The sequence below is a fragment of the Camelina sativa genome, chromosome 6 (genome assembly GCF_000633955.1).
Source record: "Camelina sativa cultivar DH55 chromosome 6, Cs, whole genome shotgun sequence".
NCBI classification, from domain to species: Eukaryota; Viridiplantae; Streptophyta; class Magnoliopsida; order Brassicales; family Brassicaceae; genus Camelina; species Camelina sativa.
The window spans coordinates 2,327,676-2,349,956 of record NC_025690.1 but is presented as its reverse complement, the minus strand read 5'-3'; the positions used below and the strand labels follow the sequence as shown (position 1 = coordinate 2,349,956).

Here is a 22,281-nt window from a genome sequence, read left to right as displayed (position 1 = left end):
GAGCGTCTTTCTCTTTCTCAGCATTTCTTAGTATTGTTATGTGAGGAGTTAAGCGATGTCACTATAAAAAACAATTATGTAGCCATAGTTACAATTTCTCATTCTCTAAAATCATGGTTAACCCATATAACCATTTAACTCATCAAATTAAATGAGTTCATGGGTTAACTCAACTCATTTGTTAAATGATTTGGGTTAATCCATCAACTTATTTTATCTAAACTCATTAGGTAATGAGTTGAATTGAGTTGAGTTAATCATTTTGACATCTCTAGAAACAAGAATGTGATTTTTGATGCCATTTTTCAATTATCTTTGAAATTTATATCAGAGGGACAAAGACATCCGTTTAGCTATTTATTTATAGTCTATTAGAAATTTGGGAATTTATTTGAAAATCTTTCGGTCAATGATTTTCAATACTATTTAATAATTTTTTTTTGGCATTGAATCTACTTTTAGTCAAAATGTGGATGATTCTTTACTTGGTTACTTTTTAATACCATATTTATGGTTTTTGTTTGTTTGAATGTTAACTTTGGTTTATCAATAAAAAAAATATTTTTACAAAAGAATTGCCTCTGTTTTCAATTACGATGCCATATAAATTTATCAAATAGTTAGTGATAATTGGGGAATAATTTTATTAATTACTACATGTTCTATTCTTAAAATAATTTTATTAATTGCGAACGGTAGAATCTCATGTTGTTTTCAACTACATGTTAGTGTAAGTCGAAAGGGATTGGGCACGATAAACTCTCATTTGTAACGGTTCTCATAATGGTGGGATCAGTCATTAATGCAGATTTTTTTAAATTAACTATAATGATAAAATCAAGATTAAAATAAACAGTTAAACTTTCAATAAATGTTTTTTGGAAGTCCAAATAGACGAAGTTGAATGTCACCATAAAGGACTAGCTCCATGAACTAAAAACTCTTCAATTTTTATCTTTCTAAAACATGAAAACATAATAACTCAATTGAAACCTTCATACTTTCTTCACTTTGTTTGCGGCTTCACTCGAAAATGGCTACGCTTCCTGCAATAACCGATTTAAAATCCATCAAACCGTTCAAAACATTCATAGCTGGAGAATTAAAGATCAAAACATTCATACTTCCAAGCAACACATCACTTACCCCGGAGAAACTATGAAAATGATTTTATCCGATACTTCGGTAAGCTTATATTAATAGTTTTTTTTTTATCATTCCATGTGCTTCACTGTCTAAATAACATGTATTTGGATTTGGTGGATTTTCAAGATGTTCTAAATGATGCGGCTTTGACTGAGAATATTTTGATTCGTAATGATAATTTCAATCGTATAATTTTTTTTAAGAATTCAGTTTTATGTTCCTAAATCAATATGTGTTTTTGTATATGTCATTGGTCAGGTGGTTAATGTCCGCGAAATAAAAACTCATGACATGGAGAATAAGATTACAAAGAAAGATTGAGTGTGAACTTAGGGACACAAAGTACTAATGAGTTTAAGGTTTTTTCTATACATATAGCAATTTAGATTTTTTTTAACATTATGCTACTGAAATACTATTTTTTTAAGGGATAAAAGTCCAGCGTGTACACTATGAAGGTCTTTGCGATTTCTTAAGATCTTTTCTTTCCTGAAAAGTAAGATTTTTTTGGATAAAATCTATTTTTTTTTTCAAATTTTACCAAATGAAATTAGTCTAATTATTTGTGAAATTTTAGGTTGCCTAAAGATGGACTAGCTTTGACAATTAAGCAAGGTGTTCCTAAAGAGCAAAAATTGTTTAAAAGGCTGAGTACTAAAATCACTTACTTAAGTAAATCCATTGCCGAACTACTTGACTACAATGGGGTACATTTTGTTTATACAAACTTACAAACTGTTATCTCAGTTGTTATTTACTAATTTTTTATAATACATTTAAATTAATAATTTTTGAAACTTTGCTAATAAAACAAAAGACCAAAATCTTATATCCCGTATCCATCAAAACAATTTCTCAAAAACCCCTCAATGGTATAAAGATAAAATTACTCTTAATGAAGATTGTTAAAGGTTAAATATAATTAAAATAGTAAATGTTCAACGAAAAACACAGTAGCTCAATAGTTGCAAGCTCCATGCACACGCGCGCGCGTCCTGGGTTCGAATCCCACTATGCAGAATACAACTGGGTACAACTAGGGTGTCACTGGTACAACAAATGCAACTGGTACATCTAGGATGTTTGATTTTTATTTAAAAATTGTTAGAGGAGTAGTTTCGTCTTTTCATTAAAGAAGAAGGGTATGTAAAATTAAGATGGATGTGTAGAAAATAATTTTTGGGATAGGGATACAAGAGAATTAAATCCTAAAACAAATAATAGTAACTAACCTTATGTTTTTTTTTCCATAAGATCACCCTCCACATTAAGAATCAGAAAGCTCCACATACGGCTATATATAAGGATGATTTATGCCACTAATCACCTACAATAAAATTGACATAACAAATGATGAATACTTATCTTCTTCCCTTCACTGAATTGTACAAATAAAAGAGTTTACTAATTTAGTGTGCTTCATTGCCGGAAAAACTCAACAGGTAAAAATATTATAATTTTCCTAATTAATACAGTTGTACAAGTAAATAATCTTATACCAAAAATCGTACTCATATTGTCGTCCTCAATCTTTTTTAGCTTCAATGTACAAATTTGCCTAATACTAAATAGTTACCATGTAATTAACGCTTAGAACCTTAAATTTATATTTTCTTTTCTCTGTTTTTGTTAGAACCTTAAATTTATATATATGTAAAAAAGGTGAAGACAAAATTGACAGAAAAAATATAAGCATACTTCGAATAAAAAAATATAAAACTTGAGAACGAAAATGATCAATTACTTTGAATATCAAAATAACAATTTCAGAGCAATTGGTTCTGAAAAATACAAAAATACTCACAAATTTGATAACTTAAAAACAGAAACAACTTACCCAAATACATGCAATTTGTTCATAACTCTTTGAATTCAGTAAAGCAAAAGTGATTCTGCTTTATTATTAATAGACGATCTCTCCGTAAACCCTTCAACTGCGACATCGTTTTCCCGATTTCGATTTTGTGTTAGGCTAAGTTACAGGTTTGGAAAGAATTGATACGAAGACCTCTTCAATGTTGTCACCGTCATGAATGGAAAAGGTCGGCTAAACTTTGGGTTTCTCGATTCTTTGTCGAAGAGTTCAAAAAACAAAAATTGTTTAATTTAATCGTAAAATTAATAATTTTATTGAAAGGCCTGACGTAGCCCATCTATATGATAATACTGAATAGCCCATTAAATTAAATTGATGAGAATACAGATAGCCCAATAACTTTAATATGAAAAATCAGACAATTTTTTATATAAGTAGAAGTGTAAATAATGGAAATTAAAATAAGTTTTACAATAGTGTTAATTTTCTTATAATTAGAAATATATTGCAATACAACATTGTTTATCCAAAAAAAAGAGGAATTCAGAAAAAAAAAAACTTCTTACACATATTTAAAATTAATCAGTTTATACACAATACTAATTGTAATTAGTCAATTATACATATACCAACATTAAAAACTTACTTATTTAGTTTAATTTTCATATTTTGACAAAATACCAACTCATTCGATTTTTAATCATCTTTAGTGCAACTTAGTTTCATATTAAGCTAATTGTTATACTAATAATCCCATTCTTCTATTAGATATGAATGCCTATATATAACTATAATATACTCCGGTATTAGTTCATCATCAAATTTCATAACACACATTACAAATATTTCGTACTCATCATTACATGTTCGTATGATCGTATCCAATCGGTTATGAATCGAAAATATTCCCCCACGCTGAAATTGCTTTCATAATTAAATAAATATTTAATATTACACACTTTCTTCAACATGGAGGATTTCAAATACGCACATGAAAGGGTAAGATTGCTTATGCTGTTTTTTTTTTTAATCTTTCCATATTGTTTTTGGAATCAATGAAGTGTAACGATTCTCATTGTTGTTGAATCAGGTGGGTTCAAGCGTTTCAAGAGTTTGTGAACACATACATATACCAAATATATGTGTTACATTTACAACCAAAATCAAAACTGTTTGAACAAAGCACACTTTTTTTTTACCAAACGAATAGAATAAAACACACTAAGTTATGTAAATTGCACACTCTTCTCAAATATTCCACATATAACATAACACATATTTTTAACTTAAAAAGAATTATTCTTTTCATATATATGTGTTTCCTTCTTTCAAATACAAATCATGACCAAATCAAATATATATGTGATTTAATACAAATAAGATTTATGGTACTGTAACATATTCCAGTCCGTTAAGAAGTAATATCCGTGAATATTTCTCCGTGCTGTAATGCGGATCCGGTCCTAGTATATTAAGATTAGATACAAGTACAAACGCCATTAACACACATATAAGATCCCGAAGAACAAGAATATTTCATACGAGGATCACAATCACTCGTCAGCTTGCATGTCTTAGCATCATCCATTGTTATTAGATTATCGAGTTTTTCTTGATGAGTCAATGGAACGGTGCATTTGCATTGTCCCTTTATACATTGAGATGGCCTACCCGAGCAGGGAAGAGGTGACTCACAATCATATGTTGTTTTGCAAGGAAAAACAAGCTCAGCTTCTGCTATCGGAATACTCACCATCATTGTATCTAATGAATTACACAGGACCAGGAAAATGCATGTCATATTGAAACTTCAAATCCAATAAGTATGCTTAAATAAAAGGCTTGTTAGAGAGAATATAGAGACTTACAAGCGACGACGAGAGCAAGCAGGGAGAAGACTATGATCTTTGAAGCCATTTCTTATGTTTATGGCTATAACCTATGTAAGCATCTACTATTTATTATAGTTTCTTTGAAATACCATAATTTAATGTCAATCGATTCTTTATTAAAAGGGATGTAATCACAAAATATTTTATAAAGTATAATCATATATAATGATTTTAAATTTATTAATGATTTTTTTTAATCTTAAAGGTATAAATCATAAATTTATTAATAATGAAAATCTTTTTTAGAAGATTTTATTAATGATTTTATTATTTTATACTAAATTAAATATTTAGTATAAAAAAATGAGAAATTCTCAAAATAACACAAATTTAAGTTTTTGTTCCAAAACTAGCATATTTTCTTAATTTTTCCAAATTTAGCACAATTTTAATTTTTGGAAGGAATTATCTAAATAAAACAAAAGTATTAAATAAAACAAAAAAAAAAAAAAGGGAAAACGCAGCGTAGTCACAAAACCTAAAAAATTTCAGATGAATTTGAGAGACTCGGAAGAGGAGAGATAGAGCAACGGAGTGTACGTACGGGGAAGAAGCGAGGATAGAGAGGGAAAATGAGGATAGAGGAGGAAACAGTGATGAATTTTGAATAAAGCAGCGAATGAAGTCGGAGATGATGCCACCACTGGCGCCATTAATCGCAGATGGGAGTAAGAGTGAAAGAGAGAAGGGTATTCGATGGGGTTTTCCGATGGGGTTTATCTCAATGTTTTAACTCATCACTTCTCTCTCGCTGTAACGCTTCTTCAATCTCGGAGTTTAAATTCACGGCAAGATCAATATTTTAGATTTCTCGATGTGAAGATTAATTCTAGATTTGATTCTAAGTCTCATTGATTTGTCCGATTGAAACCTATTTTGTGCTTAACCTGCTTTTCTCATTTTCATAAGTTTCAGCTTTTCAGTAGATAGGATCATTTGTGATTTGGGTCTCTCAATTTCCAAACTGGCGAGCCTACACCGTGTTTAATTATCTGGTAAGCTTCTCTTCTACCTTTTCTATGTTCATTAGATTTATTGATTTAACGAGTACTAGATTTTGGTTTGGTTAAGTTTAATTTTTGTAACTTGTACTTAGTGCAATCTGATTGATTTTTCTACTTGTACATAATTTCATGGTACTTTTACAGGTTCTGATTTCTTAAAATTTGACTAATGTTTGAACTCAAATGACTTTTTTTAGATTCTGATTTCAAGAAAAACATGTTTATTACATTTTATTGTTATATTGTATTAAACGTAGTTACCTTTGTTTGTTTATCCAGGAGATAAGCTTATACCTATCATAGTTATTAGACTTAATTTATACATTAAGCTTATGTTTCGTTTATACATTAAGATTGGTTTGCTGATTTGGTTAAATGTTTATCATGACTCATATTGCATTTATTTCTCTACTTTTGTTCTTCTAGAATCATAACTAGAGTTGTTCTTAGGTTTACTCCATGTTAATTTATAGATACATGAGATGAATGGTTGTGTCATTCTTATTGACTTTACTAGTTTGAAAATTCAGGAAGAACTTCATAAAATTGTCTGAAGACAATAATGTAACCCTCTAGCTTATTGTTATGTAGTATCTCTATTGTTCATAGCATTGAATTTGTTTGAAGTGCTTTTAACAAGGATCTTAAACACGAAATTCAAGAATTCAGGAGATGCAGGAAAGCTTATGTGAACTTCATGATGACCTTCATAAAAAGGTTATTTTATTTTTTCTTGCTTCTCTTTGATGTTTAGGGTTTGATTCTTTGTTGTATAGTCTTTGTTTTCACATTAGGATTTTATGATAAGTATATTTTGGATGGTGTGTTCTGTAAAATAATTTGAATTTGATGTTAAATGAAGCAAATGGTAGTTTCTCTAGATTCATGAAGGTTCCTTGAAATTCAGGTAAGATACCTTTAGAGCTCATGATGACATTCCTAAAAAAATGTTTCTTGTAGATTCGGGAAGGATTGAATAATGAGAAAAATTCTTTCAAATTTAGGTGAGCTTTTGAACTTCTAACATTCAGGAAGAATTTCATTATAATTTATGAAGACTTTCCTGAACATATTTACTGATTTCAATTTTTACCACAGAATATGGGAGATTCTTTCATACAACTGTCGCATTGCCTAAGCTCCAGTTCAAGATAGGGAAGAGCCTTAACCAGATATTCATTGGCTTTTATTCAAGAAGATTGCTCCATCAAGAAGAATATTTTTTTTTTCTTTTTTTATATTGAGAAGTAAATTTTATGTTAAAATTCTTTTTGGATGATGTATTTTGTAAAATAATTTGATTTTGATGTTCATAAAATCATATGGTATTTTTCCTCTCTATAGTGTCCCTCTTTGATATCCACATGCTTATGTTTTTCAAAACACCTTTATTTTAGGAAAGATTCAATAATTTTCAGGAAGAATTTTTTGAAATTCAGGATGATCTTCCTCAACTCAAAAGTATCTCCACAACTTGTTTTACAACATTTTCATGAAGGTTTTGTATTTAAAATTTGGATATTTTGATAGGTCTGGTGCATATATATACGAAGAGTCTGAATCAAACATTTCTGGAAGAATTACTAGATATCTGATTGCTAATGGAATCGATGAATCTCTACTTAAATCACTTCACTGGAGCTTCTATCGATTGAGTTAGCACTTAATTGAAAGATCTGACATCGAAAATGAAGATCTCAGATTGGAAGATTCATCACAAGCTTCACAGGAGAAAGCTAAAAGGAATCGTGAGTTTGATTTTTTTTTCTCTCTTTTTAAAAATGAATTTTATTTTCTAATTTAAATACTTAATATTCACAAATGCTAGATTTGGAATAATTGAATATGCATGCTAATTTTGGAAAAAAACATAAAGTTGTGTTATTTAAGGGTATTTCTCTAAAAAAATTATGATTAAAATAGTTTTAAAGATATATAATCATTATGAATATGTAATCTTCATATAGTTAAAAAAAAAGCTTGCAATGTTTTATAATAAAAGCAAAAAAATATTTAGAAGTATGTAGTGTTTAAAACACTGTGCAGTTAATTGGTACAAATGCATAGGTGTAACATCCGGTAATAAAGTTGGGATGTGTTGAATAAACCAAATGAGTGGATTTTAATTGATTTTTGGTTTAATAAAATTCTGGGTTAATCTAATTAAACCAAAAACTCTTAATTCTCATCCTTATTGTCACGGGTCCTCTCCTCTTTTGTGTTTTGGTCGACATTGTCATCAGAGAGAGGGAGAGAAAGAGAGATAAGTCTTGGTTATTTGGTGTAAAGGAGAAAGAGAAGAAAATCAAACTTTTTCCTTAGAGTTAAGAGAGAAACAAAACTGTCAGGGTTTGGGAGAAGGAGGATCCGACTGGTCAAATATTTTAGAAAGATACTGGTTTTTGGTAGGGTGGTAGCTAAGAGATTTTGGTACATTCTCCTTTTTACAGAAGTGAATTTGATTTAATATTCTAGGATATATTGGCAGTTTTGTGGGGCGTTTCTTTTCATTCGCGGATTGAGATCAGCGGGTGTTACAGGAACGATTGCGGTTTCATCTGTCATCTGATCGTGCTGAAATTTTGTGGGACGCTTCTGGACGTTTATACCGTGCTTTTCACCAAAGGGATTAGAAAGTTAACGGTTAGTTTTGATTTCGTGGTTTCACTTGTGAGGTTGTTCTTTTCTGATTTTTCTGGCAGTTTGTTTTCAATGTTTGTTTATTGGTGTGATTTGTTGTAGGAGCGAGTTTGGTTGTTCTTGGATATTGGAGAGCCTCTCATTTGGTTGTTATTATTTTCGTGAATCACTTGTTAAGGTGAGTGCGTGACCATGAGCTTATCTAAGCGATTGAGTTGTATGACTTGTTATGTGTGATGATATGTAGGTGTGGTGAAAGTGTTATTGGTTGTTATGTTTAATGGTTGGTTTGTTGTATTTTATTTGGAGTTGTACTCTTGATTTTCTTGTGTGTATAGCTCGTAGATGGGAGGATCGCCTCACTAGGTATTTCTGGTAATACTCACGCATCTTATTGTGTTTGTGGTGCAGGTAGAGGCAAAGTGTGACCGTGGGATCATGGCAATGAAGAGGAGGATGTTCTATTGGCTCGCTTGGTTGTTGTCTGGCTTTTGTTAGATTGCTAGAGTTGAGTCTTAGAATGTTGTTTAGGATTGTTGGTTTTTCTGGTTTATGTTGATTGAATCTTTAGTTTATGGTTTTGGAATTATTACAGTTTATATGATATTGGTTATTTTATTATTGAATATTGGTTTTGGTTGCGTTATTCGCTATTGTGTGTTTGTGGTTAGGTGGCTAGTGAGTATGAGACCACTAGCTGCAGAATATTTATTTATTATTATTATTATTTATTATTTTAAAAAAAAAAACGGGTCGGATCGTTTCAATAGGCCATCGAAACACATATAAGAACCGGAGACACATGTAGATCTTATACGAGGATCACAATCTTTAGTTAACTTGCACTTCTTTGCATGGTCCATCTTCTTTAAGTTGTCGAGTTTTGTTTGATGAGTCGTACATTGGCATTATCTATTTTTACACATAGAGCTGTCCCGCTTGAGCAGTGAAGGTATTTGTAAAAACTGGATTTCCACAATGAATTTGTTTAAGGGGGAAAACAAATTCAGTAAAGTAAACTCTCTACAAAACCAATCTAAGCTTTGATATTAGAAGAAAAGGAATTGATCTTTGAAGAATTAGGGTTTCTATTGGTAAGAACAAGAAGAGAACTGAATAATTGTATTCAATAATGGATGATCTACAATGGAGAAGTCTTTTCCTCTTTATACATATTCATAGATCGCATAATATATTAACTTTCCTTATCAGACGAACTGAAATAAGGAAAGTTACTCTATCTCTTAGATCGGCCGCCGGGCGAAGTGGAAGTCGGTTCTTCACCCTCGAGGCTGGGCTTCTTCTACCCGAAGTGGGCTTAAATGACCTAACTGAGTTCTTAACCGGATTCCCAGTTAAATAACCAAATTGTCTTTCTGGTTTAGTTTGGTATGTCGGGGGTGCTAAATCCCGCACCAACAATTAGTCTCCCACCAGTTCTGAATATTCGGAATTCAATTTGAATATTTTGAACTATGGAAAAGAGAATATCCGATCTAGACCATAAAGAATCATTTGATGTTACCCGGGATTCCCGCGCCACTTCACCGTGAACCGTCCGGATGACACGTGTCGTTTGTGTCACATCTGCTAGGTCGGAAGTCGAAGAGCCGCGTAGGTTATAATTACTCTTCGTAGGATTGCCGCCCATTCGACTCTATAAATACGCCTCCTCCCTTTGTCATTTCTCATTTTCTGCCAACAGTGAAAGGTAATCTGCTCCGAACTCTCTTCTTTTTATTTATTTATCTCCATTTTTCTTCCGCACTCTCCGAACTCATATCATGGCGGGCACTTCGGAGAATCCAGTAGATCGGAAGCCGAAATCCCATCTCTTCTAACTCGCTGCTCAGCTGGAGCTTCATCATCACAGACTCCTCTACCAGTTCGTCATGAAGACGGGAGTGACGAACTGACTCAAGATGTGTTGTCGCAAGAAGAAGACCGATTCGCACCTTTAGGAATCTCGATCGAAGACATCGATCCTTTGTTAGACCATAAAGGACGAATTGGAGGCGATAAGAGTATGAGTTCGATCAAAACCATGAACGACATGCTGAATGCATGCGGTCTATTTAAGAGCAACGTCACAATTCTGATTCCTCGAGCCGACCAGCGCCCTTGGAACCCGCCGGAAGGGTATATATGCTTGTACGAGGGTTATTTTACTGAATGTCGCCTCTTATTCCCAATCCCAGCATTAATATCGCTCTACGCCCAAAGACGCAGGATAGCGATCTGCCAATTTTTCCGTGGAGCCATTTGTAACTTTATGGCTGCCCTTACCATAGCAGCCGAAGTCGGAGTTAACATTGGAGTTCAATGCTTTGAGCAACTATCCAATTTCAAGTCATCTAAGAGTCCGCATCGCTGGGAAGTGAATATGAGACTGGCGCACAATTTCCTTGCTGGTCAAAGAGTTTCCAAATTCAAGAAGTGGGCGAACCACTACTTTTATGTCCGCGTCGATCATTACTCGCTCGTTAATCCATTGGGTTTCCATCGGAGAGTGTGGAATGAAAATCCTGGTAGATTTTATATTTCCAATACGTTCTAATTGACTTCGGCACCTCTGACCAAGTTTAACTTTTTCATGTCTTGCTTCCAGATCGTCCATTTTGCGCAACATGTCTAGCTCCAGACTATCATACTGTCAGGAACGCTCTATTATCCGGGAACAATCATCGGTGGGAATTTATTACCCGTATCCGTGTTGAAACAGTGATGTGAAAACCCAAGACAACATTCCCAAGTTTCGCGAGTTCGCTGGGACGAACTGCGGAGCCAGCCGGGTCACGTGTCGTTGAATCCGACAGTCTCCAGATCGTTCGCCGAGAAACCCAAGCTGTCATCAAAGCCGATATCGATCCTCCTCGGGACCGGTCTGATGTTGATCCTGTTCAGGATCGGACCGTCGTCGATCCTACTCGGGCTTCCGAAGAAGACGTCGACACAGTCGATGTTGCGAAAGGCGATACCCCTCCCTTAGCTTTAGGGAATGCCGATCCTCCGAACGATGAAGATGATGTCCCTCAGCTTGGAGCTGGACCGAAAAGGAAGAAGAGGAAACACAAAAAGAAGGCGCCGCAGCCAGTAGCAAACCGCAAACGCTCAACTGAAGATGCCGGACTGGAATCTGCCAACCGATTCCGTCTGGCAAGAGAGAATGACAAAACGGATCGGTTTGCCTTCGAGTATTTCGGTGATACCCCTCTGGTCATAAATCGTGATGCTTCAGGCGAACTTTTCCAAACCTTGAAGATCTCCAGTCGAATTCTTCCGTCAGTGGACGAACTGGAGTTCCAGCAAGCGTTCCTTGACGTTGTCGAATCCCACTTAATGGTTAGCCTTATCATTTTCTTTAACTTGTTCAAACTTTGTGCGGGCAAAACTGACGTATGTTCTTTGAATCCACAGACTGCCGCCAGGATGAATGCGCTGACTCAGTTGTACGATAGGCGAGTTAAAAGCGATAAGAAGTCTGGATTTGAGCTTGAAAAGGTGAAGGAATGCCAGCAAAGCTAAGGACGAGAGGATTGGCGAACTGAATTCCCGAGACCTTACTCTCGAAGAAGAGAAATCCGAACTGCAGGGAGCATGCAACGAGTTGAAAATCCAACTCGACTTTGAAGTTAAAAGACTTCGGCGGGATCGTTTGGAGAAGGTGGAGCGAACAGCGAAGAAAGCGCAGACTCGATTGAATAAGGTCAAGGCTTATTTAGTCGAACAAGAGAAGATTCGCCCCTTGGAAGACCTGTTAAACCAGGCTACCGGAGTGCAGAAAACTGTGCAAAATCTGATCGAGAAGGGGGCCGTTATTCCTGAGGAGCGAATCGCGGAGATTGATAAGAACAAGGCCGAAGCCGAGGAAACTATCCAAGCGATCGACGTCCTCGAACTGAATGCAAACGACCTCGTCATGTCCCCTGATCAGCTGGGTTACGGACTTCTTCACCCCGGAACGATGGCTCCGGACTCTGTCTACCATCCGTATGGCTCCAATGCCGAGAGCTTCCAAGCCGATTTGACCGGTGCTTTGGACGCTGAACTTTAATTTTTTATTTTTGTCCCAAACTTTATTAAGTATGGGTTTGAATACCCTTGTAAAACATTGCCGACTTGTTCGGCCCTTTATTAAGTATGGGTTTTGAAACTTTTTCTTTTTCTTTGCCGGAATTTTTCTTTTTGCCAAAAACGGAAACAATCAACAAATTCTCAAAATTTGCACCTTTGCCATTTTGCACAGAATATGGAAATTTGGAAAGGATTTCACCCACCAGTTTTCATATAAATCATACGGCGCGGTCTCCAAACTAAACAATTCTCGAAAAACTTTCAATCAGAGCGATGTTGAACTCTATTAGCATCGTGGAATCCCCTCTAATCGGGAATGGTGTCTCGACGTTCTCCAACGCCGAAGCTATCGAAAGGGGGATAGCCTACTACCCGAACATCCGAGCTCCTTGGATGCTGATGTTCCGCGTCAAACCGGAAGAAAGACGTGACCTGGAAGAATTTCTTCATCAGGTGGAATACCGTCACACGGAGTACCGCGATAGACTTGCCGCATCCAAACAAGCGCAACGCGAATTGCTGCTCAAGCTTGAGATGCTTGAATCCCACCCAAAAGATTGGATCGAGAATGGATTCGAGAGGATAGCAACCCTGCCGCCATGCCTGGTCGCGTACTGCAACAAGTGCCGAAAGGAAGCAGATCGGAAGCCGACACACATGGATCCTACCCTGATTGGTGACTTCATTCCAGGAAACGTCAAGCCGTTTTATATTAACAGGCGTGCTAATGATGCCGAGCTTGCTGAAGCCGATACCTTCTTTCATCAGGTAACTATCGCGAGACATCCCGTAATGTCCGCTTTCAAACTAATCCGTTGTTGACTTTGCTTATGCAGATCGCATGCACACATCAAGAATTGAGCCAGGATCTTCAGTACTTTCATATGAAAAAAGTAGGATCAACCGCCAGTTGAAGACTTTAGAATCTGAAGCTGCCATACTTAAGGCAAAAAGGAAAAGGACTATCGACTTGCTGGATGAGTCCGAACAGAAGGCCAGGGCATTGGAAACTCGCCCCGAGGACTGGGAGAAGACCGAGCTGCAGCTGTTGTGGCCGATGCCAAAACGACTCAAGACGAGTGTTCGTGAGATCGCGGCGAATGGCGCACTAGTTCAGAATTAACATGTATTATTTGAGTATTTAATAAGATTTAGCCGCATTGTAGCAGGCGAATTTTGCTATTTGAGTATTTAAAGTTTGCTATTTTATTGTTGAAAAATGTACCAGAAGCGAGACGACTCCCGGCTTATATCCGGCAATTTTTATCAAACGATGGTAGAAAACATCAATCAAACTTAAAAATTAAGCTATTTGGCCCTAACGGGATACGTTTGGTCGGAGGGCGAGATATTGGGTTCGGCTTATCTCCTTTGCTTTAGTTCGGATGTCGGACTGCGAAATTATTCTCTGGGTTCGGCTAACCATTCCGTCCGGCTAAAGTTTGGGGGCGAAATAAATACTCTAGGTTCGGCTTATCCCAAAATTAACAGATCGGGTGCGGAATAAATACTCTGGGTGTACAGCTTATCCCTAAATTAAAAGATCGGGTGCGGAATAAATACTCTAGGTCCGGCTTATCCCTACATATGAAAGTCAGGTGCGACATAACAACTCTGGGTTCGGCTTAATCCTGAAAAATAGTGCGTAGTTACGCGAGTTGATGACCTGGCCAGGGTGTCAACGAGGAGTGAGTTCGGTATATACCAATACTTAACCCAGTTTGGTATTTTTTTTATTAGAAATAAAAAGACGCACTGCATTAAATGTGTTATGCGGTCTTTGAAAATTATTTTCGGAACGCGGTAAAAATTTCGCGGTATTGTGATTGGCGGATTCAGCGGCGGTTACTTCCCACAACCCTATATAAATAGGATTGAGGGTTGGGAGAAAGAAACATTCACACTTTCACAATTTCTCGAAAAAGAAGAATGGTAACTACTCGATCCGCATGGCTAAAACGGGCCCGGGAAAGAATAGCTGCTTCGGCGAGCAATTCCGGGCGTACTGAAGCGTCGGATAATCCCTCCGCTCTAGATCGGATGGAGACGTTTCTGGTTCGTGCACCTGTCCCCTTCGTCGATATGACTGGCGCAGAGGGGAGTCTTATATGCCAGGAGCTCCGACAGTACCGAGCTCGCCGCTATAGGTTGGGGGCTCATCTTACGGCGAGACGTCTTAGGCTCGCCGAGATCTGTCGGTTCTACCTCTTGGATGGGACTGTTTTTGGTTCTGAACGAGATGATCGCCAAAGGTTTCTTCTTGGCGAAGTGGCGAATGACCCGGGTCCTTGCCGCGCGTGCGACCTGCCAGGAACAGGTTGCGCGCATGGATGTGCCTGCCCTACTCGAGGCCGACTGCCAACCCCTGGAGGATACCACGCATCCGTTTATCACAGACATTTGGGCCTATCGGGCTTCCCTGGAAAGGTTGAGGCGATATGCCAATTTTTTGGAATCGGCTGGAAGGTTGAGGCGATATGGTCGAGGGCCCATGCACCTTCCTGGAAGATTTGGTGTCTAATGGCTTCGAAGTCCCGGCGGAAAGACTTGAGGCCTTAAGGCAGGCACGCCGGTTTTGGCGAGCCGAACTAATCAAGATGGAGGTGTAGGAACCTTTGGAGGACGATCTGTCTGGTCCTTGTCCTCCACTTCGGCTGCAGGACCATCCAGAACGGTGATGGTGGGCCTCGTACCGCGACGAACTCCGAAAACGGGCGGTTTTTATTTCTTTTTGTTTTGTTGTTTTTTGTTCAAGAGAACTGGCGCTAGAAGGAGGGGTTTTCTCCTTTGCGTCTCTTTTCTCCTCTTTTTTTTTATCTTATTAATTGGTCAAATCTCCAAAGCATGTAATGGCGATTGATCAAGAATTTGCTCATTCGTATTATCCGAATTATTCAATGGAAGTTCTCCATTTGTACTTGAAATAACGATTTTAGACGAAGTGTAATGGAAATTAATCCAAACAACTTTCAGCGTAATTTGGCGTACTGCCGATCAAAGTGTATTCAAAACAAAGACTTTATTAATATCTTAGCTGCATTCATTTAATCTTGAAAAGACAAGGAATTGCTTACGTACCCCGAAACGGGGATCAAGCCAACCGTAGTTCGTATTACAAAGGAAAGATGAAAGGAGTTCGGATTCCCGAAAACTCCTAGTTAGGGTCGTGACGACGACTTAGCAGTAATAACGCTTCAAGTGGGTTGCGTTCCACGAGTTTTTGATCCGTTCTCCGGCCATGGTTACAAGTTCGTAGACGCCTGGGCGAACTGCCCTGGATACGAGGTATGGACCCTCCCACCGAGCGCCGAGTTTACCGGCGTTGAATTCTTTGGTGTTCTCAAAAACTTCCCGTAGAACCAGATCGCCTTCGTTGAAATGCCGCAGACGAACAGTCTTGTTATAATACCGAGCCGCTGCATCTTTGTAGTGCTGCACTCGGACTAGGGCTTGATCGCGCAGCTCTTCGGCAAGATCGTTGTGGTCAATCAGCATCCTGTTGTTAAGTTTGGGATTCCCGACCATCATGGTACGTTGGAGTGTCGGGACTCCTGCTTCGGCAGGGGCGAGTGCCTCGAGACCATATGCAAGGGAAAAAGGGGATTGTCCCGTACTCCGCCGCGGGGTTATTCGATAGGACCACAATACGCCATCAAGATAGTCAGCCCACGCCCCCTTCCTTCGACCAAGTCCCTTTTTTAGTCCGTCGACGATCGACTTATTAGTGGCCTCAGCTTGTCCATTTCTTTGCGGGTATCGGGGAGTCGAAGTGCTGAGACGGATTTGCCACTTCGTCAGGAAACGTCTGGTGATCATCGAGGTGAATTGTGTGCCGTTATCGGTGACAATCTCGTATGGAAGTCCGTGCCGACATATGTTCTTCCATATGAAATTGGTTACGTCCAAGGATTGGATCCTTGTGAAGGACTCTGCTTCGACCCATTTGGTGAAGAAATCGGTCAGCACCATGACGTATTTCTTGGATTTTGACGCCGGCAGAGGACCTATAGCGTCCATGGCCCAGCGCATGAAAGGATATGGAGCTGTCACAATGTTCAGCATTTCGGGCGGGATTTGCCGCATTGGTCCATGGCGCTGACAGGTTTCGCACTTTGCCGCGAAGGCTTCGCAGTCGGCCATCATGGTCGGCCAATAGTGTCCATCCTTTTTTATTTTGAGGGCGAGTGCGCGTCCACCAGAATGGTTGCCACCTTCGCCTTCGTGCACCTCCATCATGATTCGCTCGGCCTCGTCCCGAGTGACGTAGGTAAGGAACACTCCTGACGTGCTTCGGCGGAATAATTCCCCGTCCAAGAGGATGTATCTGGCACTTCGAGCCTTTAAGCGTCGGGCTGCCCATCGGTCTGGTGGGACGACGCCGTCGGAGATATAGAGTTTGATCTCAATTTGCCAGTCGTCCAGAGGCTTTGTGACGTCCGTCAGATCCTCTACTGGCTCGTTGACCTCCATCAAAACTGAGTCGTCGTTCATTACTGCTATCTGATTGTTGGGGTCGATGCTGGGAGCGTCGATGCATTCGATCGGGATGGTGCGCCGTAAATCAGGGTCGGAGCTGTTTGCTAGGGCTGCGAGGGCGTCGGCTGACGCGTTTTTGTTCCGTGGGACCTTCGTCAGAGAAAAAGATGTGAATTCCCCGGACAGTGTTCGGACCAATTGCCGATACGCCCCCATTCGCTTATTTTTGGCGTCGAACTCTCCACTGAATTGGCTGACTACAAGCTGGGAGTCACAGAAGACTTGCAAATGTGTCACTCCGAGTCCTCGTTCCAACCAAAGCCCCGCAAGGACGGCCTCATACTCTGTTTCGTTATTTGACGCTTTGAAGTTGAGTTTTAATGCTTGCTCGAGAACTTCACCGGTGGGGGACCGGAGAATGAGTCCCACTCCGGATCCTTCATTCGTCGACGAACCATCGACGATCATTGTCCAATGCTCTTCCCTAGGAGTGGGGTCGTCGAGGTCAGGAGATAGTTCGGTGATGAAGTCGGCCAGGACTTGCGACTCCAAGCTTGGACGGGAGCGGTATTCGATGTCAAACTCACTTAGCTCGACTGCCCATTTCGCCATCAGTGCGAGTGCAAGCTTCTCCAGCGTGAGGTATCGTGACTCCGCGTCGTTGAGTGCTTTAGTCGTATAGAAGATAGGTTTTTGTTCCCGCGGTCGTCTCGAACCAACACGCCGCTGATAGCCGAACTGGAGACCGAGACGTAGAGGTACAATGTTTCACCGTCTTCTGGTTTGACTAATACTGGGTGGCAAGTCAAGTACTCCTTTAATTGCCGGAAGGCAACCTCGCATTCCTCGTCCCAGTGAAAATCCTTATTTCCGCGGAGGAGTTGGTAGAAAGGGAGGCATTTATCTGTTGATCGAGCGATGAAGCGATTTAAAGCTGCGATGCGGCCGGTCAAGCGTTGCATTTCTCGCTTGTTGGTCGGTGACGACAGTCCCAATATGGCTTCGATTTGTTTAGGGTTTGCTTCTATCCCCCGCTCAGTGACGATATACCCCAAGAATTCACCTGAAGTAACTCCGAATGTACACTTCGTTGGATTCAGTTTCATCTGGAAATGATCCGAGATATCGAAACACTCGGCGAGATGCTCGATGTGCTGCTCTGCGATCAAAGATTTAACCAGCATATCGTTGATGTAGACTTCCATGGTTCTTCCAAGCAAACTAGCGAACATCATGTTTACCAGCCGTTGTTAGGTTGCTCCAACGTTCTTTAGTCTGAACGGCATGACCTTATAACAATAGGTTACCCTATCTGTAATGAATGCCGTTTTTTCGCGGTAAGTCGAACTCATGGCGATCTAGTTGTAACCTGAGAAGGCATCCATGAACGAGAGCAGTTGGTTTCCGGCCGTGGCTTCGACGAGACGGTCTATGTGTGGCAAAGGAAAGCTATCCTTGGGGCATGCTTTGTTGAGATCGGTGAAATCCACGCATACCCTCCATTTACCGTTCTTTTTGACCACGACTGGATTGGCCAGCCAGTCAGGGTACTAGACCTCTATTATCTGGTCAGCTTTGAGCAACCGCTCGACCTCATCCTGAACTGCTTTGGCCCGATCTGGACCCAGGCGTCGTCGTTTCTGCCTTACTAGTTTGAATGTGGGATCGACGTTGAGCTTGTGGCAGATAACATCGGGGTCTATTCCGATCATGTCCTTCATTGACCAGGCGAATGTGGAAGACCGAGATTTCAGAAAAGCAATCAGCTTTGACTTTATGTGCTCTTCCTGTTCGGCACCGATGCCAACAGTTCGTGAGGGGTCGGTGGGATCAATGTTCACCTGTAAGATTCGACACTCCGGAAACTTGAGGCGATCTCTCTCCGGCTTATGGGGACCGGTAAGATTGTCCCCGCTCTGTAGTTGCTACATGTCCTCAGTCTTCCTCTGCTTCTTCTCGATAACAGAGCAAGTTCGGGCTACCCTCTGGTCACCATAAAGTGTGCAAATTCCTGTGGTGGTTGGGAACTTGAGGCAGAGGTGATAGGTCGATAGTACGGCCTGCATCGCGTATATCCACGGTACCCCCAATATGGTGTTGTAGACTGGAGGAGCGTCGATGACTGCGAACTTGGTCTTCCGGGGCAATCCGCCGGCTTGCACCTGCAGCTTTACATCGCCCATTGAAAGTTTGGCGACCCCATCATAGCCCGTCAATGTTCGAGATTCGGGTTTCAATTGTTCCGGCGTGACACCCATTTTTTCTAGCGTTTGCCAGCATATTACATTGACGGTATTTCCCGTGTCGACCAAAACTCGTTCGACATCGAAATCGCCCATGGAGACTTCGATGACTAAAGGGTCCGAATGGGGGTGTTGGATTTCCTTGGCGTCTTCCGAAGTAAACGATATGGGGTCCGAGCAGAGTGGAGGTTCGCTCGAGGCTGCCTGAAGGCTGCAAACTTGACGCGCCCTCTTCTTTAGTGCGCGGATGGAGTCGGCGCAGTCCTCTGGTGGACCAAGTATCATGGTTATTCGTCCTCGGATAGGAGAATTGGCCCGCTCGGGATTTTGCCCTCTCTGCCGCTTGGGTGGGCCAGGCAGCTCGTCCGCCTGGGGCATCTCCTCTTGATGGTTCGCCAGAACTTGGTTAGCCGGCTGTTGAACTCCATTGGCTGGACCATTTTAGCCTCGTCCTCCTCCTGCGCCACGGCCACCGTTAGATCGTCCACCACGCCATCCCCCTCGGCGACCTCTACCTCCACGGATGCTTTTTGGCTGAAAGGTGGCTTCGACTTCGCTGGAAAGATACTTTCCGTACAGGAAATTCTTTAGATGGACGCATTCGTGTGTGGAGTGGCCGGCGATCATGTGGAAATCGCAGTAACCCTTCTTTGGGTCGGATGGCTGTTTGTTTTGGTCCTCCACTTCGGAGACCGCGTGAACGACACCTTTTTTTTGGTCTTGGGGGTCGTGATGCTTGCGAGGTTCGTGGTGCTCATCCCAGCTTTTAGCCTTAGGGGGGTGCGACGGTTGCCCGATTATCTTTGCGGCTAACTGGGCGTCTTCGTCTTCGTCGAGCATGAATCTGGAGGCTCGATGTAGCGCGTCATCGAGGTCCTTGGGCTCTCGTATGTTAAGATCCTTTCGTAATGGCGACCCCGGAATCAACCCCTTTCTGAAGGCTGCCATTGCGGCATCCTCTGGGACGGTGACGCGCGTTAGCTTTTCCTTGAATCTGCTCAGGAAACTGCCGATGGATTCGCCGGGTTCCTGGGTCATCTCCCAAAGGTCTGAGCTTGTCACGCCTCGTTCAATGAGAATTCGACAATGCTTAAGAAAAGTCGTAGACAACTGGTCGAAGTTACCGATTGAACTTGGTTCGAGCCTTGTGAACCACACCAAGGCAGGGCCGGAGAGGCTATCGACGAATAGCTGACAACAACCAACATCCCTCTATTCTTCGGTGAATTGTGCCTTTGTCATGGTTGCCATGAAGGACGTCATGAATTGGACGGGGTCTTTGTCGCCCAGGTAGGCTGGGAGTTTCAGCTTGACGTTTGGGATGGCGGCCCGCAAGATCCGTTGAGTAAAAGGGGATTGTCGGGTCACTTCGACAATCCTGTCGATTTCTGGAGCTGTGCTAATAGCCCCATGAAGAAGCGTGTTCATATCGCTGATCTGCGTCTTTATTTCTTTGATTTCGAGGCAAGATCCCGCGTTCGTGAAGTGGGCGACCGGGGCGGCCGAACTCTCGTGCATACGTGAGTTTGGGTTTGTTGGTCGAATACTCGATGTCGTCTGAGGGGGAGGATTCCTCCGCTCGTATTGTACGTCCGAAAAATCGAGACGACGAGTGAGACCGTCAGTGCCGAGTATGGGTGACTGTCCAGCAGAGATTTGTGATAGGGTTGTCTGAGTTGTGACAGCGTCGACCCTACGGTTAGTTTCGGAGATCATCTGGTAGATCTCTTTCGTCATGGTGCCGAACAGGATCTTGAAATCTTCCATGGAGACGACTTGCTGATTTTGGACCGCTGTCTTGGTGCGAACAGGGGGGTTCCCGTTTTGTGTGCGGAGCCGCTGCTCCGTGGCGCGTGCATCTTCCTCGTCCGGGGGTTGTTCATTGGAGAGCTCCGTGTCGCGGTTGGTTGTCTCTTCGCGAGTTCGTCCTGCTTCATGGCTGGTCTCCCCTTCAGATCTGGCCTCAACTGGGAGTTCAGAGGAGACATCGGTCAGGTTCCTCGATTCGTTGACGGGGCGGCGAACATACACGGCGGTAGCCGGCCTGGTTGATACATCGCTCTGTGTTGCAACGTTGTCTTGAGCAGGTGCGATGCCCGTGACATCGGGCGTGTTGGAGGTGGTAAGGTTCGCGCCAGTGACTTCGGTGATGGGTGAAGACATTATCGTGGACTTTTAGAGAACTTTTTCGGATGAGATTTTTTTCTTAGATAATAACTTTTAGAGACGATTTGCAGTCCCCACAGACGGCGCCAATTGTAGAAACTGGATTTGCACAATGAATTTTTTTAAGGGGGAAAACAAATTCAGTAAAGTAAACTCTCTAGAAAACCAATCTAAGCTTTGATATTAGAAGAAAGGGAATTGATCTTTGAAGAATTAGGGTTTCTATTGCTAAGAACAAGAAGAGAACTGAATAATTGTATTCAATAATGGATGATCTACAATGGAGAAGTCTTTTCCTCTTTATACATATTCATAGATCGCATAATATATTAACTTTCCTTATCAGACGAACTGAAATAAGGAAAGTTACTCTATCTCTTAGATCGGCCGCCGGGCGAAGTGGAAGTCGGTTCTTCACCCTCGAGGCTGGGCTTCTTCTACCTGAAGTGGGCTTAAATGACCTAACTGAGTTCTTAACCGGATTCCCAGTTAAATAACCAAATTGTCTTTCTGGTTTAGTTCGATATGTCGGAGGTGCTAAATCCCGCACCAACAGTATTCACAATCTACCGTTGTTCTACAAGGAAGAAAGATTTGAGCTTCTGCTGTCGTCGGCATAGTCACCATCATTGCACCTTATGGACACCGGACCACAAAACCACATACGTTATATTGTTTTAAATTTCAAATCAATAAGTATGCCTACATAAAATTCATGTTAGGGAGATTATAGAGGCTTACTAACGATAACGAGAGCAATGAGGAAGAAGGATGTTATTTTTGATGCCATTTCGTAGTTTATGTCTTAGTGTATTATTAAAGAT

General features: G+C 40.7%; 2 protein-coding genes and 1 long non-coding RNA gene across 3 annotated transcripts; all 3 read right to left on the bottom strand.

Moving 5' to 3' along the window:
• On the bottom strand, positions 902-3,203 carry LOC104790160. Its single transcript, XR_768641.2, has 3 exons — positions 2,984-3,203; positions 2,379-2,473; positions 902-1,046 (listed from the first exon to the last, which is right to left on the bottom strand). It is a non-coding gene; the product is annotated as an uncharacterized LOC104790160 (long non-coding RNA).
• On the bottom strand, positions 4,375-4,879 carry LOC104790159 (defensin-like protein 296). Its single transcript, XM_010515861.2, has 2 exons — positions 4,831-4,879; positions 4,375-4,726 (listed from the first exon to the last, which is right to left on the bottom strand). The coding sequence occupies exons 1-2, from the start codon at positions 4,877-4,879 to the stop codon at positions 4,440-4,442; spliced, it is 336 nt and encodes a 111-aa protein (XP_010514163.1). The 3' UTR covers positions 4,375-4,439.
• On the bottom strand, positions 6,052-22,247 carry LOC104793880 (defensin-like protein 295). The gene is given in 5 exon segments (XM_019246257.1): positions 6,052-6,058; positions 9,249-9,415; positions 9,418-9,463; positions 22,008-22,092; positions 22,199-22,247. Coding segments are annotated over 5 exon segments (354 nt in total).